The 17,608-nt window shown below is 27.6% G+C and overlaps 4 protein-coding genes across 5 annotated transcripts; 2 read left to right on the top strand and 2 right to left on the bottom strand.

Moving 5' to 3' along the window:
* The first annotated feature begins 961 nt into the window (after positions 1-961).
* Positions 962-2,473, top strand: LOC122632089 (gametocyte-specific factor 1-like). The gene is made up of 4 exons (XM_043818547.1): positions 962-1,322; positions 1,388-1,514; positions 1,619-1,757; positions 1,922-2,473. Exons 1-4 carry the CDS (start codon positions 1,218-1,220, stop codon positions 2,124-2,126), a joined length of 576 nt encoding a protein of 191 aa, XP_043674482.1. The 5' UTR covers positions 962-1,217; the 3' UTR covers positions 2,127-2,473.
* Positions 2,474-4,002: 1,529 nt separating this feature from the next.
* Positions 4,003-11,394, bottom strand: LOC122632083 (ubiquitin conjugation factor E4 B). Of its 2 annotated transcripts, XM_043818537.1 has the most exons (9): positions 11,029-11,394; positions 10,179-10,276; positions 9,109-9,402; positions 8,612-9,037; positions 7,118-8,481; positions 6,889-7,036; positions 6,077-6,763; positions 5,615-5,936; positions 4,003-5,280 (listed from the first exon to the last, which is right to left on the bottom strand). In XM_043818537.1, exons 3-9 carry the CDS (start codon positions 9,400-9,402, stop codon positions 5,216-5,218), a joined length of 3,306 nt encoding a protein of 1,101 aa, XP_043674472.1. In that variant the 5' UTR covers positions 10,179-10,276; positions 11,029-11,394; the 3' UTR covers positions 4,003-5,215. The 2 variants fall into 2 exon arrangements, with proteins under 2 accessions (XP_043674472.1, XP_043674471.1); XM_043818536.1 differs by lacking the exon at positions 10,179-10,276 and having other exon boundaries at positions 11,029-11,393.
* A 448-nt stretch (positions 11,395-11,842) lies between these two features.
* LOC122632088 (NECAP-like protein CG9132) lies at positions 11,843-14,656 on the top strand. The gene is made up of 4 exons (XM_043818545.1): positions 11,843-11,994; positions 12,124-12,412; positions 12,834-13,230; positions 13,305-14,656. Exons 2-4 carry the CDS (start codon positions 12,327-12,329, stop codon positions 13,557-13,559), a joined length of 738 nt encoding a protein of 245 aa, XP_043674480.1. The 5' UTR covers positions 11,843-11,994; positions 12,124-12,326; the 3' UTR covers positions 13,560-14,656.
* LOC122632087 (probable UDP-N-acetylglucosamine--peptide N-acetylglucosaminyltransferase SEC) lies at positions 14,595-17,530 on the bottom strand. Its single transcript, XM_043818544.1, has 5 exons — positions 17,076-17,530; positions 16,011-16,314; positions 15,663-15,923; positions 15,354-15,506; positions 14,595-14,926 (listed from the first exon to the last, which is right to left on the bottom strand). Exons 1-5 carry the CDS (start codon positions 17,366-17,368, stop codon positions 14,768-14,770), a joined length of 1,170 nt encoding a protein of 389 aa, XP_043674479.1. The 5' UTR covers positions 17,369-17,530; the 3' UTR covers positions 14,595-14,767.
* Positions 17,531-17,608: the final 78 nt, after the last annotated feature.

Here is a 17,608-nt window from a genome sequence, read left to right as displayed (position 1 = left end):
CAATAAAAATAATTAAAAAAGTGTAATTAAATACTTAAATAAATAAAAATTTTCAATTTATAAAAAGAATTATACAATACCACTTCAGCGACGAATAGGGAAAAAATGAACTAAAAACACGTTAAATGAATCTTATCCCTTTTCTTCGATTCATTATACGCTCCTCACACTGTCGGCACGTATAAATTAAAGAATCGAGCTTTTATTTGCGTAAAAATTACCTTTAAAACTGCTTATTTTTGGACGATTTTTGCAAAGAAAATAAGATTTTTTTAAAATCTCAGAAGATAATCTCGTATAAAAAGGATCCCTATCTGTCAAATAAAGTGAGGTCATCAAAAACAAACAAAAATTATGACCATAAGAATTCATTGCATAAATCATTACACATAGAAAGAGAACCCACTTAATAATAGTGAATGAAATTAATGATTTTTATTATCTGTCAGGCTTTAAATATCTACTAATAGTTTCAAGATTAAAACTCTCGCGAAATAGAAATTACCTCGAAACTAAAATTTTACTTTGATGTTGCTTTGATTTTTATAAATAATAATAATAATAATATAAAAGAGTACAGTTACTATTAACCCATAAGTTTCCATAAGCAGCAATCTCCACGTAATGAGACATGGCCTTTAAGTACATGATATTGCTTTCGTTACAATATATATCAATTTGATATGCGAATATTCCATCGTATGATACGTACAAAAAATTTTTTTACACTAACCCGATTGTTAGATTACACATGAGAAAAGTATAACTATATAAATTTATACATCGATACAATAGGCGTATAATGGAGATAATATTCACTTATTAGGCTTATAGTTCATATTTTGTCCATACCTATCGCTGAAGTCATACACACTTCCAGTGAAAAGTGGTGAAAAGACTTAAGGTGCATATTCACTTGTATACTTTGTTCGTATCATCGTGCATATCATTATTGCGTGCGTATTCGTATAAAAACAAAGAATACGACTTGTCCTTTGCACGTTACAATAATACGATGGTAAAACGCAACGGTAATAAGATATGAGAATATGCAAGAAGTGAATACGCAAGAAGTTGAATACCTTTAAATGTCTGTTTCAAACATTGTTTTATATTCGATCTAAATGTATATTTAAAAACGTAAGTAATGTGTGCTACTTTTTCATGAAAATTAATTATTAATTATTAAATAGTGAATACGTAAAAGATCAATAAACATGTACGAACCGCTGTATATTGATACCACTGTAACGTGTCCTTATAATGAAAACCATCGAATTGCTAGATCACGTATTCAAAGGCATATCGTCAAGTGTGAAAAGGTAAAAAAACTCAAAAGTAAATAAAATTTTATAATTTTTATATTACTTTCTTTTATTTCTGGTAGAATTATCCTAATGATTATAAAGTGATCTGTCCGTATAACGCGACACATCGTTTGTTTAAACATGAAATGATGGAACACATTATTACATGCCCAATGCGGAAACTGATTGATCCTGAATTATATCAACGTAAATATCTCACAAAATTATTTTTTTATATATTAACTTATTCTTATTTCTTAGTAAAAATTAATTGAAAATTATTTCAACTATGTCATGTTTTATACATCAAGGAACTGGAAATCGTGCATTGTTGAAGAATAAGTTGCAATGTGATATAACAAGCTTAATTGATTGTAACGAAAGTTGGGACACAGAACTTGAATTTAATTCGATATCTCATATAAAGAGAAATCTTCATTTTGATAAAAGGTAATTTTATGTATATATATATATATATATATATATATATATATAAAATATTTGCTACAATAATATATATAATTTATATATTGAAAATAGATTATTAATATTGTATAACAAGCTTATTCTATTCTATGTACACATATATAATATATACATGCTTCAAATAATAGAAAATATAACACAGAAGATTATAAGGATTTGAGACGTCCACGTGGATTTTCAGAAGTTATGTTAATTGATGTAGATGAGGAAGCAAATGTTGAAGATATGGAATCAATAACAAGTTCTATGGGAATGGGAAGAGGCAAAATCAGCACAAATAAAAATTATTTGATACAGAAAATTGGGCTAGGAAGAGGAAAGATTTTACATTGAAAATTCTATTTTAAAGTACTTGGAAATATATAAAAGATATACATAATAGAGCCTTCATATTATGCATATTATAGAATATCCATATTAATAGAAAGACAAAAATTATTGGATAAGAGAATTTTTAAGTAATAGAACAAAAGCTTTTTTCTTATATTGAACTTTATTCAAATAAAAATCAACATAATTGACACCTTGTTTCAACATTCAAAGAGCCAAAATAACTGGTCAAAACTGTTCAGATAACAGAATTTTTAGATAATAAAATATTTGGATATTAGAGTATTTGGAGGCTCTACTGTATACATATGCTACATAAACAGAAAATATATAAAAACAAAAATATTCTATATCAGTTATTTCTTTTTTCCTAATCGTTATTTCATTTTTATATAATCTCTTTTTCATTAAATTTAACATTAATGAAATCCATTTATAACATTGAAACTACATATATTGTTTATATGTAAGTATCATACTTATATCTTTATATTTTTATAAAAGAAAATAAAAATAGTTACAATATAAATGAATTTTGTTATACATTTTTGTGCACTGGGAAAATCATATAAAAATATTTAATTATAACATTATTATTATACATGGTATTAAATATTTATTTAATTAAAGTACTATCTATATTTAACACCAATCTACATTAATTGTACAAAAAAATTGGAAAGAAATACTGGAAATAAACATTTTCTCCTTACAATTGTCATTTTATACAAGTTAAAAATGATAAATTATTTCATTTGTATTTGTAACATGGGCTTATTATTATTATTGGATAATAAATAATTTTTTTTTTGCTTTATTTACATATTTCTTTTGCATAAATCATGTTTATTTTCTCTCATATTGTACATCAATTCTATTATTTACAAATAACATTATAAGCAACTTTCCTGAAGATGGAAAGATATTCAGTACCTGATTACATTACAGAAGACATAAAAAATGTCATTACAAATATTAGTATCTATGGGTAAATTGTTTTTTTTAAGCTATTTACAAATCATGTAATATAATGGGATATTTTTCCAACAATGCTTGATTATTAATTAATGCTTTTGTCATGTACAGACATTTGATTTATAAAATATAGTGATATGATTATAATATGATCATACTTCAATATAAGTTCTTTATCATAACTTTCAACTCAGGAGTTTTAATACATGATGATGATGATGATGATGATGATGATGATGATGATGATGATGAGGACGACGACGACGACGACGACGATGATGATGATGATGATGATGATGATGATGATGATGATGATGATGATAGTGATAGTGATAGTGATGATAATAATAATAATAATAATAATAATAATAATAATAATAATAATAATAATAATAATAGTAGTAGTAGTAGGAGTAGTAGGAGTAGTGGTAGTAATAGTAATAGTAGTAGTAGAGTAGTTAGAGTAATAGTAGTAGTAGAGTAGTTAGAGTAATAGTAGTAGTAGAGTAGTGTAGTAGTAATAGTACTACTACTACTAATAATAATAATAGTAATAATAATAGTAATAATACTACTAATAATAATGATGACGATGATGATGATCATGATGAATGATGAACAGAAGTACAGTATGTTATATACACCTTCTGTTCTAAATTATACTTTTATTTCTTAATACTACAAATATAGAACTAAATGTTATGTTGAAGCATGTAAATTTTCATACATAAAGGTAGTATTAATTTATATTTAACATTAAATTATTTGCTCGACTTTGAATGATTGGTATATAAACAGTGCAGAAATTATGTAACTATTTTTTATAATAAATACAAAATTTAATTGGTCTTGATAGCATGAAAATTTATTCAATGATACTTATCAATAACCCAATGTTATCTATATTTTTCATGAAATATTATTTTTTGTATTTGTTATACTTCATATTTACAATAATGACAAGATTATCTCATTATAAAAGAACAATCAGCATCTGGCACCATGGAAGTACAATGTTATATGTAATACTTAAAAATAATATAAAATAAATGCAGCTATGAAAAAGAAAAAGTTTCAAATGATCTTGCAGAATAAAACAAAAATACATATTACAATTTTCCAACCATTCTGGAACATGGAATTTAATGTTGCATAATATTCTTTCTTCTTCCGCATTTTCTTTGGAATGTGTAGCACTACATTTGTTTTAATATTAATAGAATAGTGAAGATAATAATTCACAAAAGATGCATTGTCTGTCTTATAATATTTATATGAAAAAACATAAAAATTTTTATAATTGTGCAATTGTAAATGAATGATACACGACTTACACATATGCTATCTTCCAAATTGCTTTAAAAAATTTAAGATTACTATTCAACAAGAAAAACAGTTTAGAAATTAAAATTAGAAAACATGGTGTATATATTAAGAATACTCTCTCCCTTCTTTCACTTTTACATAATGCTTAATAATAATTGTTTTTAATATTGATGATTGAAAGATCATATACCCATAACCATTATAGACAATATTAGCCATCTGTTCATAAATTGCTGTATTCAAATAAGAGATTCTTTATCAATAAATTCTCCTGAAATCTCTAATTACAAATCCTATGTATAAATTTCATCTTAAATAACATTGTTTTACTCCCAAAAATTAGATTAATCAAAGTCTGTGATACATACCAATACTTCTAATCCGTAATTTTTAAAATAGCATATCCAATATAATATGCAATTACAACTTTGAAACATTCTTTATCCGCAGCCATCTACATCAAGAAACATACAAAGGAAGGAAAAGCATACTTTTTGAGTAACATTTAATTTTGGACACTAGCATTTAGCTAGTATTTATATACATGTTCCTAGAATATGTTTAGAGGAATAGAGGCAGTTTCCTAGCTGCAGTCTGTTTTATATTTATTGTATAAAAACTGTAAATTTATTGAGAGCAACAGTTGCACAGTAGCGAGATCATTGCACTAATGCACTTCTACCACATCAGATTGATACGTCCATTAACTGATAAATAGTACCATGTTGTATCAATACAATCTATGTGGTACGGTGATGTTGATATAAAAAGGTTCTGGTAGTTAGCACCTTTTAAATATTTGTTGGTTTTTTCTTCTGTTGTTTCCATATAGATATCCTTTCTTTTAATTCAACCACTGTAAATATTTCAAATTCTAAATAAAAAAGTAGATGATAAATTTTTTATAAATTTTCTATTTATTTTTGCAGTTAATTTGTCCTTGACATTAGTTAAAATAATATATAAAAAATCAAGAATATATTTATATATTTAGAATATATTTATAATATAACTGAATTTTATATAAAATCACCTTTATTGCATGAAATAATAAATTTATTAAAATCTCTTTTTATATTCTTTAATTATAGCATTTAAAATAGAAATATGATAAAACAATCTTAGTACGAATAAAATTAGTTAGAGTACTTATGTAATTAAAAAGAAAAGAAAAAGTATAAGAGACTTACTTGGTGTAAGCATATCCTCACTAAGTGGTTGACGACTAAAAGGATCTGTTGCACTATTCAATAAATGTCTTATAATAACTGCTTTGTCCATAACAATACCAGATGGAAGTTTAACAGGATCTTCCATAAGAGTATCCATTAAAGGATCTCGAAATTCTTCTGGCGCATCACCATAATCTTCATCACGTGCACGATTATCTCTTGCGATCACTGTTGCTCGTTCTGCGAGCGCTATAAACCTCTCAATCTCTGTGGTTGTTTTTATCGCAGACTTTTGTAATCTATTTGCAGCGTCAGTAAATAGTTCTTTGCAAAATGATCGCTGCAATTGTAAATACATATCTCCATGAAATAGATTTGTGTTAAATTGAATATATTAAATTAAAAAAAGAAAAAAGCTTTAAATAAAATTTGCTTTAAAATAAAATTTGTTATTTTTTGATAATACTATACTTGTCTTACCTCGTCGCTAGCTAAAGCAGCTGCGAAATTATCACAGTCAAGATGTAAATATATATCAACCAACTGACTTAATAACGTCCGTGGTTCCCACCCATATTTTTGTGGTTTTCTCACTTTTAAGTTTTTACACTTAGGTCCACACAATTGTTGTAAATTAAAATTTAACATGGCACACAATCTTCCAACTAATTCTGGACGCAAAAATGGTTCTGTGATATCAACAGTCAAATAATGAAACATGGCAACTGTTTCTTTAGCTAACGTTAAATAAGATCTAGCTTGTCGTTCGTCTGCTGCTAATTGTCTTCTTCGTGATTGTTGTTGTTCTTCAGAAAGAGCAGACCATGCATTGAGATCAGACATCAGTTCTTGAACTTCATGAATACGTTTTAAAGATTCTAAACTTTCATCAAGTAGAAAAGTTGTGTCATTCATCAACATGTTAATGAATTTAACAAATTGATTGCCATTATTGCTTTCATTTACAATAGACGCCCGATGTACTGGACTATCCCACATTGACTTTAGAATTAAACTAATGTGATAACGAATAGAGAATTTATCGTAGAACTCTGAGCTGGAACCAGTTGTTTCAACATCAGTGTAGAACTTCATAAGATAAGACGCCAAAAGCGTCTTGGATATTGGGTGTGCCATGACTTGATCATGGAGTGTTTCTGTTCTACCCTATTAGACATATTATTTGTTAATTATTATATATTGTTGTATGTTAATTATTATATATTGTAGTAATATATTATTGTTAATTATTAACTTGCATCGATTAAAAATTATTATTAATTTATACTTACTTGAACACTAGGATTGATTACAAATAGAACCTCAATAATTTTTGCAATCAGATATGGATTACGTATACAATGTGGTGTACATACTACCACAAGCAACCATGTAATCAATGAATTATCCATATTATTTGCTATTACTGTTGGACAGAATCTGTAACAGAAAATATATATGTTATTATATAAGTAAAAGAATCTATATTTGATTTATTAAAATTATATATATATAACTTACTGAAGAGTAAATAATAAAAACTCTGCGATATCCTCCACATACCACTCTGGTAGAGCTGTAAATCTATGTGGAATTTCTTGTGATAAAGGAAGTTCAGGAAGTGGACTACCAGGTAAGCTCTGTGTCAAAAGACTAAGTAAAATTTCAGCAACAGAAATGTAGAAATGCAAACATCTCCTTAGAAGTACAGGATCAATCAAACCAGCATCTGCACATGATTTTGATTTACCAAGACGTTTTAGTTGTTGTTTCCACCGCTTTACTAATTCTTTATTGTGTCCTGCAAATGGAGCATCTTTCCATTGAGGTTCAGATGCTTGTAGTTCATCGAGCATTTTCTGCAAATCACGCAGAGCTCTTAATTTTCTTTGATATTTTTGTAAAGCTGGTAACAATGCTATATGATGACAGTGCAACGTGAGAAACCAACATTGTGTTGGAAATTTAGCTTCAACCCACTTATGTGTTCTTTCTAATTCTTTTAGCCATTCTGTAACTTCTTGAGAAGTAAGTTTCAGTCTTGTGTCATTTTTTATTTCAACGAAGCTAGAAGGATGAAACGGATACAAAGGATCAATTGTATCCAATTTGATTTTAACTGAGAGCATTTGTAATACTGAAAGTAAGTTTAGCATAAATCCATCTCCAGCAAGTGAAAACTCTTCAGTTTGTATTTGGGCACGCTTTTCGTTGTGATGCAGTAATGCTGCTAAATATGCTAACATAGCATCGCGGCAATTACTATTTGCAAGTATCGCATGAAGCATTTTGTGAAGAGAAGTTCTTGTGCTCTCTAATTCTTGCTGTAATGTCAAATTCATTGATTTATCGGTAAATGGATTTCCACTAAAGAATTTTTCAGCCACCTTAGGTTGATCTTCAGCAAACACAGAAATTGAAAGAAATGGTCCAAGAAATGAAGTCCTTGTAAGTTCTCTTCCTGCAGCATTCGTCATTACATCAGGTAAAAATTGTGCTTGATGAGTGATTAGACGACATATTGGGCGTATATTGCCGTTAGGTCCACAACGGATCTCTATGAGTTCTTCTAGTGCTTCTATAGGTCTTCGATGTGTATTACCAACCAAACTAGCTTGTTGCATAGAAAGATAGAGGCCTTGTAGCAAAGGAGTAAAAATTTTGCTGAAGATACTGGAGTTCGTATGCGTTCTGGCTACGAGTTCGTGCAAATAACCGCGAGGCAAACTCTGAGAGAGCATAGGATGAAGAAGTGGTGTGACATAAGCAGGCATGACAGAAGTTTGAGAAATTCCTATAAGACCTTGTAAAACAAGACTCGAGTATTGAACACATTGAGCTCGCAGAGTAGATAGTACATCAGAAAGTGGTGGTATACTTGATCGCTGTTAACATAAAAGTAATTAAATATACATGATGTGCATTAACACTATGATTATGATTCATAAGTAAATATGAATGAAAAAGATAAAAATTCAGCATCTAATGATTCACTTATATATTAAATATTTATACCTTAGGATGATTACGTTCCTCTATTGCGACTCGTGAATATGAATCTAATAAATAAATAAGACTTTTAGGCTGCAATGATTTACTTCCAGCAGGTAATGGTAATGTTGGTAATTGATAAGATGGTACAGTCATTACTGGACTCAACAAAGGACTTGCTTGGCTGTTTGGACTGTCTTCCCGATCGGATGACATTTCTGAGGTAATTTCTTTTAGTGGATCTTCTCCTCTTGAAAACATATATAAAACTTCCATAATAGCTTGGTTGATAATGTCTGTGACATCAGTTAATTTGTGAATGAGTGCATATGCTGCCATTTCTGGTAAAAGTATTGTTCCTTCTAGTGATTCTTTCCATGATACACACAATACTCTTGATATAACAATATGAATTTGATCAGTGGTCACTTCTGTACTAGAACTTGTTGTCTAAGGAATAGCAATAAAAATCAGTTAATTTAATTTAAGTATATGAAAACTTCTATATAATAAATACTTACACGTGAACGTGGCACTTGTTCTTTTCTATCCGATTCTTCAACTTCCATATTTTCAATGCCAGAGTCAACATCTACACCAGAGGTATTACATTGTTTCTCACTAGTTTCTTCAACTTCCATTGGAATTTCTTGATTATGAAACTGTTGTTGTATAGCTGGAGACATTATAGATCCTGCAAATGCTTTTGATGGACCTGGTGTACTTGGAGATATCGCACCAGTATTGTTACTAGAGTTGGTAGTTGAACAATTGTTGTCTAAACCCACTAACCGTGCTAATCGCCTTCTCCTCATCTAAAATGTATCGTTAATATAAAAATAAAATCTATTATCTACTATATAAAATAATCAAAAAATATACAATGTATATGTGCAAAGTAAAAGAAAATTAAAAATGATATATCAAAAAAATTATCATCTTTTTTAATTATTTCACTAAAATTTTTTAAAGTTATAAAATACTAAGTAATAAAACTATTAATTAAATTGATAATACTATACAAATAATTGCTCTATATAATTATTTGTATATTTATATATATTTTTATATTTTATATTATCTCTATATATTTATATTTATATTTTATATATTTATATTTTACATATTTATATTTTATATTATATAAAACTATAAATTAAATGGATAATACTATACAAATAATTGCTCTATATATTTATTTTATTTATATTGTCTTATATATTACTTTACATTAAAAATATAAAACCTGAAATTTATATTGTATTTATCGTTATGCTGTTATTGACAAAAAAGAAATAAACACTGAAACTAATATATCAATGTAATCTTAAAGTTTATATTATATTTACGATAAGAAAATTGTTATTAACACTTTTATAAAAAATAATAGACATACAAAATGATATCGTTAATTTTTTGTTAAATATATATTATTACAAAGGCATATTATATATTAATTAAGTTTATGCTTCAACGAATAATTATTAACATACTAAAGCTAAGAACAATACATGCATTCGAATATATAATTGACAACTGTATTACTTAAAGAAAAATCATCTCATAATATTTTATCTACAGAGATACATACTCGTATAAAAATTGGAAACAAAGAATCTCCAGAATTATTAATTGCATACAATGCAGTTTATAGTTTCAGCATTACTTGATTGTAAGCACTGTAACAAACTACATCAGTAAATAAATAAAAGATAAACTATGCAATGTCTTTGAATTATAAATAATAATAAAAATGTATATATTGAGTAAAAAAAAACAAAAAATAGTTTCATATATCAAAATGTAGAAGAAAGATATTTGAAAAGTAGCATGTAATTTCCTAAAAAAGAAAGAAAAAGAAGGAAGGAAGAAAAAAAAAAAGAAAAAATTTTCAAGCCCATTATATATTCTTACAATATTTCCAAGATCATTGTTTCCTTGATGAGCAGGACAAAGAAATCAAAGAATATATATAATAAAAAATGTTTCGTTCAAAACTTCAAAATTATTATTGCTTTATTATTGTATTTATTATACTTTGTTATATTAACAAAAAAAATCATAAAACTGATATCGTATGTGATATATTTAGCGTGTAAACGTCGATGTAAACCTATATACATATTCATTGTTTGATCTGTCATTGTTCTAAACAGCATCGTACTAAGAACATAGAAGCTTACATTTGCAACGTATTTGTTATATAATTATTTGATGCTTCGATCCTTTGATAATACTTGAAATTTATGATTTATTTAAAAACAGAATTTTTGAAATCAACTAACATTTGTGATACGTTAAAATGGATACGCCTGTCATAAGCCATCTAGTCATAAAATAAAAACGAAAAGGAGAAAAATGAAAGAGAAAGATAAATTAAGAATGGCAACAACGATTGAATACGTTGAGTAACGATTAAGAATAAGAATATTAATACTTACTTCTTCTTGGCTTAACTCGCTCATGGCGATTTCTTTTTTTTTTTTTTCTTTTTTTGTATAAGGCAAATGTTACACACGCACTCGCAATTTCACGTTAAGTATTATTAAGAACGTAGAAAAAAGATTCTGTTTAAGAATCGTGGTTAAGATATGTCAGAAATTTGGACAGTCACTCCACATCTGTTCGCGTTTGGACGTGAAAACAGCGATCACACGTCGAATCACGAGCAGTCACTGCCAGGCGGCTGTAGCCGCGTCGATTCTTCAAAACAGCTGAGCAACCAACAAACGGGACGCTCTCTTATACCAAAACATATAACTAAACAGTCACAAAAGCAGTTATCAATGTAGTACGTAATGCGAGTAGTACGAATGAGTTTTTCTTTATTAACATTGTTTGCACAGCGAATATAATTACTATGATCTTTTCTTTTCTATTTATTTTTTTGCTGTTCTATTTTCTACTATTAAAATAATTGAAATTTTCTCATTTTGCTTAAAGTATTATTAAAATTAAAAAAATAGAAGTATTCCAGTTATATGTTGAGTTCTTTGACATAAAATTAAGCAGGGGTCGCTAGTATCGTTATTGTATGATTTCAGGATGTCCCCTAAAATATCTCTCTTAAAATAATTTAAATATAAAACGCTAGTAGCTACCTTCAGGTATATTGTCTTCACCAGCGCCCCCTAAGATAAAAAATTTATTTATCTAAAGCTTCGACTATATATTATATAGTCAAAAATATACAACAAGAAATTAATACCTCATATATATATAATATCAGCAATATTGAAATTAGGTAATAGAATTTTTTTAGTGATCGAACATATATATAGGCAATATTCTATGAATCAAATATATCTATGTTTATTTTGCAATACTTGTTTTTTATTTTTGTTTTATGTTAAGAATGATATATGAATGTAGTTGTCTAGTCTATTATTGTTACGTGTAATTCTTGGGTATGTATCACATTTTTTCAGGAATACTATTTTTTGTAATTATGCGTACCACATATAGCGTAAAAACAATGATAAAGCGTAATATAAGTTTTATACAAAAGTAATATCAAAATATTTCTTTTTAACTAGAATATAAGAGACAAACTATTATCTCTTCTAAAATAATCTGTGGTAAACGGATGATGTCTGGGGATTGGAGGCGTGACTTGAGATAGAGTTATCAAATCACGGCAAAGATTCGTGAGAAAACATAAACGAATTTTCAAATCATACGACGACATAAGACTAGTTGTCAGTTTTACCTGCTTCACCTCTGTTACCTGGAAATAAGAATGGAGACATATGAAAGTGTTTTACTTGTTAAATCTGAAGTATTTGTATTTAAAATACCACCAAGGTCAACTAATAGAGGTTATCGGTAAGAAGAAATAATATTGCCCAAGTATTCGATGTGACATATATGTCCTAATTTGATATATTTTTAATAATTAAAATATATTTATTACTATTTTAATTATTGTCATTATCACATATATTACAAAAAAATTTTTTTATAAAAATATTAAAATATTTGTTTTATATTTCAATCATAAATTTAATAAAATAATGGTATGCTAAAGATTTAATTTGTTTAAATATGTGTCATATGTGTCGTATTAACATATTTGATTGTAATTCCATTATTTATTTTGTTTAAGAAATTATATATACATTATAAAATACATTATATATTATAAATATAAAGTCGTTATTATTTTAATAAATTAAACTTTTAAATTAATTTTGTATATATACATTATAGTTTCTTATAAATATAATTCATCTTTTTTTATATATAGAGCAGCCGACTGGAATTTGCAAGAACCTTCGTGGACAGGAAGAATGAGATTAGTATCCCAAGGTGATGCTATTGCTATAAAGCTAGAAGATAAGATTACAGGTGAACTGTTTGCAAAATGCCCAATTGAACAATATCCTGGAATAGCAGTTGAACCAGTTACAGATTCTTCTAGATATTTTGTGCTAAGAATTCAGAATGACAATGGACGATCTGCTTTTATTGGAGTTGGTTTTTTAGACAGATCTGATAGTTTTGATTTAAATGTTGCTTTACAAGATCATTTTAAGTGGCTTAAAAATCGTGATCAAATAGAAAAGGAAAAAGAAACACCAAAACAAGAATTGGATCTTCGATTTAAGGAAGGAGAAACTATTAAAATTAATATGAAAATAACTGTAAGAATTTTTAAATACTTTTTGTTTCCTGTTATATTTAAAATAGTGACAAATTTATATTTTCTTCTACTTAGAAAAAAGATGGCAGTGAAGTTATATCCAAATCAAAACAACGACCTAATTTAGGAGTAGGTTTGCCACCTCCACCAGGTGGTGTAAAAATTGCTCCACCACCTGCCAAAACTCCAACTTCATCCCCAGCTCATAAATCGATTCAAAATCCAAATCAAGCATCTATAGGTTCAGAATGGGGTGAGTTTGCTAGTGCAACCCAACAATCATCGGGACCTAGTACAACTGTAGCAAATGCCAGTTGGGTACAATTTTAATTTGGTAATAAATATATCATCTTTGGTAGCATATGCTATCTTATATATGCATACATGTACAAAGTTACATTTGCATGTATTAAATATATCTACATTGTTATCTTTTAAGGAATAATTCAATATTAATCAAGGATGCATCTATGTATGATGCATATGTAAATTCTATATGATCCTGATATCAGTACTTAATATAATGATTATATAAGATTTTATTTTATTTGATTACAACATAATATTAATCAAACAACAAAAATTCTGTTGTTTGTTTTATTTTATTTTTCATTTTATTTATTTTACACTTTACTGTTATTAAACAAAACTTATCTCATAGATGCATTCTTTTTGTAGTCCTTGAAAGAATACAGCTGTGCACAATAAATATTGTGTCCAAGTCTCATGTTTGTATATAATATGAAAAGTAAAGAGCCTAATATTTCAGTATGCCTTAAGCTTTGTGAAACATTATACTTCTAAAAATTACTTATGAGTCACACAAATTATGTTGTACATATGATTAGGTGTGCAAAATTTTTTAATATAGATCTTTCATCATATTATAAAAATTAACAGTGTGTAAACATTATCGTTTCTTTTAAGAATAGAATTATGGTAAACATTTAGATGTATTATACTCTAAACTAACTTAACTTAAACTTGATAAAAATTATGGAAAATATGTACTTGTACAACAGGTACTTGTAAAGATGTAATGAAATATTGAAAGTAGTAATACATTATTCCCTAAAATTGATTCTAAGTATGTTGAAACAAAAATAAACATTTTTGTTTATAAATGTCGAAAATAATTAAAAACCAGATACATGATAAATTTTCTCCTGTACATATTACTAGTAGAATACAAATTTTTAGAAGTCTTTAAAAATGTTTAACAAAAGATTTAATTGTGTTTTAACATTATATGTATTATAATTGAATCATTGCCATTCCAGGATTTGCATTTTCTTTAATAGATTATTCTAGGTATATAGGATCGATGTGTATAATGAAGGTTTATTAATTTAATTAATGCGAAGATTGCCAACGTGTACTATGGTGTATATTTTTATCTGTAGATATAATAAACCACATAACCACTAGTGCATTTAAATAACTATTACAAATCATATTATAAATAATGCTCCAAAAATCATGTTACAACAGTTCAAAACTTGTTCCATTATGTTTCATGAATCTGAATTTGAATTGCATTAACAGCGTTTATTACGTGCAACATTGAGTCGCAAACTACGCATGGCCATTGCACGACTAAAATGGCGTTGAACTGGACGTTGTAGTTGTCCAGTAACCAAAGTGGAATCTTCGTCACATTCCACACTACTCAAAACAACTAATAATACACCTAGCACCTGATGTAAACATATATTACACAGTAAGTTATATCTCATCTTCTGAAGTCACTTATATAATATTTATATTATATTTAATATAAATATAAGTAATTCAGTTATTAATTCAGTGCTTCTTAAACTAAAATTTAATTAAACTCTGTCACGTCAGATTATAATTAAATTGTAGAACTAATTTATTTCGTTGGCAGTTTAAACATTATTTTGAAATTAAATTTGTATAAACTATTGCTAATTAGCTTGTATTAATGAATATGATTTTTGATATATACATGTATTATTCTTCTTTTATGGGGAGAAAAACAAAAGAAAAAACACACACACAGACACCAAAATTTGTAAAAAAAGATCGAATGTTCAATAATGTTTAAGAATCGCTGTATTAATATTCATTTTTAAAATTAAGATTATATCTTAGTTTACATACCAAGCATATAATAATTAAAAGAGTGTAGATATGTATACTAGCAGCAGGCAATGATTCCACTTCTTTTAAAGCTTCTGCAGCATCAGAAAGATCAGGTTTCAATTCTAAAGCATGTCGCAAGTGAACAGCAGCTTCTTGGAAGTGACCATATGCCTAAAGAAATAGTATACCTTTACATTAGTAATTACAAAATATTTTAGTAAGAGTATATATAACTTCAAAATGCACAATAAATTATTTTCCAAAAGAGAAAGATGAAAAGAATACAAAAAATTTAATTATAGGCCTATATAAATGATGTAGATTCACCTTAAATATTTGTCCAAGTGTAAGGTATTGTTCCCATGCATTACGATCTGGAGGCTGTAATTCTAAAGAACGCCTTGCTAAGTAAGTTGCATCATCTAAATATTGTAAAACCAATAGTACTCTAGCTAAATTTAGTAACACTTCTGCATTATGTGGTGAGACTGCAAGAGCTCTTCGAAAACATTCAATTGATCTTTGCGCATCTCCTTTTATTCTCCAAAAATTCCCAATTTGATTGTAAAGCTGAACAGATTTGGGTTTCTGTTGAAAACAAAAGCAATGATAGCAAATAAATATATTTATGTTGAATGTGTATATAATAAAAGAACACAATTAAGTAAAATATACCTCTCGCTTTGCTTTTTTTAAACGTCTCTCTAATAAGTCAATATCAACATCTATAGCTTTACCATTATTTTTTTTAAACATGAGTGCAACACTAGGTTCTGGTACCAATGGATGTTTATTTCTATTTGCAACACCAATGAGATTGTCATAATATGTAAAATTAACTGGTTTTCCACAATCGAGAATTACATCTTCACATGGCTGATCAGGTGTACATATCACTTGCTCAGTTGATACTTGCGACGATAGTGGAAATGGTTCCGTAGAATTTGGTGCATCCGTCAATGCATATGACATGAATCGTCTGCCAAGGGGACGAAAGTTAAGGCTCTTTTAACGCTGAAAGAACAGCAAGCCACACACAAACACTAACTACGGGAAGAAAAAGAAAATTACATCAGATACATTATAATGCTTCTGCAATAAAAATATAATGTTACATAAACATTCACAGGATACCATATAACAAAAATTATAAGTTTATATGCGCATTCACAAATTTGGTGCTATTGACTCATTATATTGTAACAATATGTACATTAACATATATTACAAATTTATTTTGCATTACTGTATAAACAAAAATTATGTATATCTTTAACATTTATAAACTATAACATAGAAATTAAATAAAATAAAGCAAAGCAAGATTAAATTTTATTCTCTTTTGTTACCTTCAATTTATCCTAGTTATTAGTTAAAGTTAGTTGTTATACAAAAAAAAAAAAAAAGAATAAAAAATAGATAAATACATATAAAATGCATACAAACATACAACTAAGTAGAACTATATAAAATATATAGTGAAATAGGAATGAATTATAATAAAAACCTTGAATGCAAATTTGGAATAAAAATTGGAATTGAAATTGAACACATTTATGCTAATAATATACTTGCATATAACTATTCTAATTGAACAAGGAATTATTGACAATAATATATACATTAATAATATGCAATCTTATTAAAGTAATATTCAATATATTGGATGCAATTGAAGAACATGCATATACAGATTCTTACCAATCATTTATTAATCACAACTATATTTTATGTTCTTACCGATCTTGGCTGCCTGAACCAAAACCTTTGCACTCGTGACAATAAACCTGTACTTTATCAAGCTTCTCTGATGCTGCTGTTTTACTCCAGCCTTGTCCATTGCCTATATTAATACTGCTAGCAAGAATATCGAAAATCGGATCATCTTCGATAGTGCTTACAAGATCTGTTGCTTTAACAACTTTATCGATGTTAAGTCTCCAAGAAGTTCTAGAATTTGTTAGATTTGCCTGAAGAACCAGGAGACAAAACAAACAACCAAACATGCGCCCATCGAGCCATATATCATACATTTTCCTTTAATTTTTTTAATGATCGTTGGAGAAAATTAAGAAACGTAATCCGATAGGTAGTGATCTGTTAATGAAAAAGAAATTAATATTTATCTACAACACGTAGAAATTAATAAAAATACAGGAAACTGCAAATGATCGCAAAGAAATTAAGGTATCTGTTGTTTAATCAACCATACGCTAGCATGTCAGTATTGCAAACTAATGAAAACCAAAATTCAATGCTCTTTTTTTATTGGC

Source organism: Vespula pensylvanica, chromosome 9 (genome assembly GCF_014466175.1).
Source record: "Vespula pensylvanica isolate Volc-1 chromosome 9, ASM1446617v1, whole genome shotgun sequence".
Lineage (NCBI taxonomy): Eukaryota > Metazoa > Arthropoda > Insecta > Hymenoptera > Vespidae > Vespula > Vespula pensylvanica.
This window is presented reverse-complemented; position numbering and strand designations above follow the sequence as displayed.

What these genes read in the sequence shown, in the direction of transcription:
- LOC122632088 (XM_043818545.1), top strand. Translation starts at nt 12,327, where the DNA reads ATGGAGACATATGAAAGTGTTTTACTTGTTAAATCTGAAGTATTTGTA. An exon ending in TCAACTAATAGAGGTTATCG is followed by an intron (nt 12,413 to 12,833) that starts GTAAGAAGAAAT and finishes TTTTATATATAG; the next exon opens with AGCAGCCGACTGGAATTTGC. An exon ending in AAATTAATATGAAAATAACT is followed by an intron (nt 13,231 to 13,304) that starts GTAAGAATTTTT and finishes TCTTCTACTTAG; the next exon opens with AAAAAAGATGGCAGTGAAGT.
- LOC122632087 (XM_043818544.1), bottom strand. Translation starts at nt 17,368, where the DNA reads ATGTATGATATATGGCTCGATGGGCGCATGTTTGGTTGTTTGTTTTGT. An exon ending in GGTTCAGGCAGCCAAGATCG is followed by an intron (nt 16,315 to 17,075) that starts GTAAGAACATAA and finishes TCCCCTTGGCAG; the next exon opens with ACGATTCATGTCATATGCAT. An exon ending in CACTTGGACAAATATTTAAG is followed by an intron (nt 15,507 to 15,662) that starts GTGAATCTACAT and finishes CTATTTCTTTAG; the next exon opens with GCATATGGTCACTTCCAAGA.
- LOC122632083 (XM_043818536.1), bottom strand. Translation starts at nt 11,052, where the DNA reads ATGAGCGAGTTAAGCCAAGAAGAA. An exon ending in AACAAGTGCCACGTTCACGT is followed by an intron (nt 9,038 to 9,108) that starts GTAAGTATTTAT and finishes GCTATTCCTTAG; the next exon opens with ACAACAAGTTCTAGTACAGA. An exon ending in TGAGGATATGCTTACACCAA is followed by an intron (nt 5,281 to 5,614) that starts GTAAGTCTCTTA and finishes AAATATTTACAG; the next exon opens with TGGTTGAATTAAAAGAAAGG.
- LOC122632089 (XM_043818547.1), top strand. Translation starts at nt 1,218, where the DNA reads ATGTACGAACCGCTGTATATTGATACCACTGTAACGTGTCCTTATAAT. An exon ending in ATATCGTCAAGTGTGAAAAG is followed by an intron (nt 1,323 to 1,387) that starts GTAAAAAAACTC and finishes TATTTCTGGTAG; the next exon opens with AATTATCCTAATGATTATAA. An exon ending in TGATCCTGAATTATATCAAC is followed by an intron (nt 1,515 to 1,618) that starts GTAAATATCTCA and finishes TTATACATCAAG; the next exon opens with GAACTGGAAATCGTGCATTG.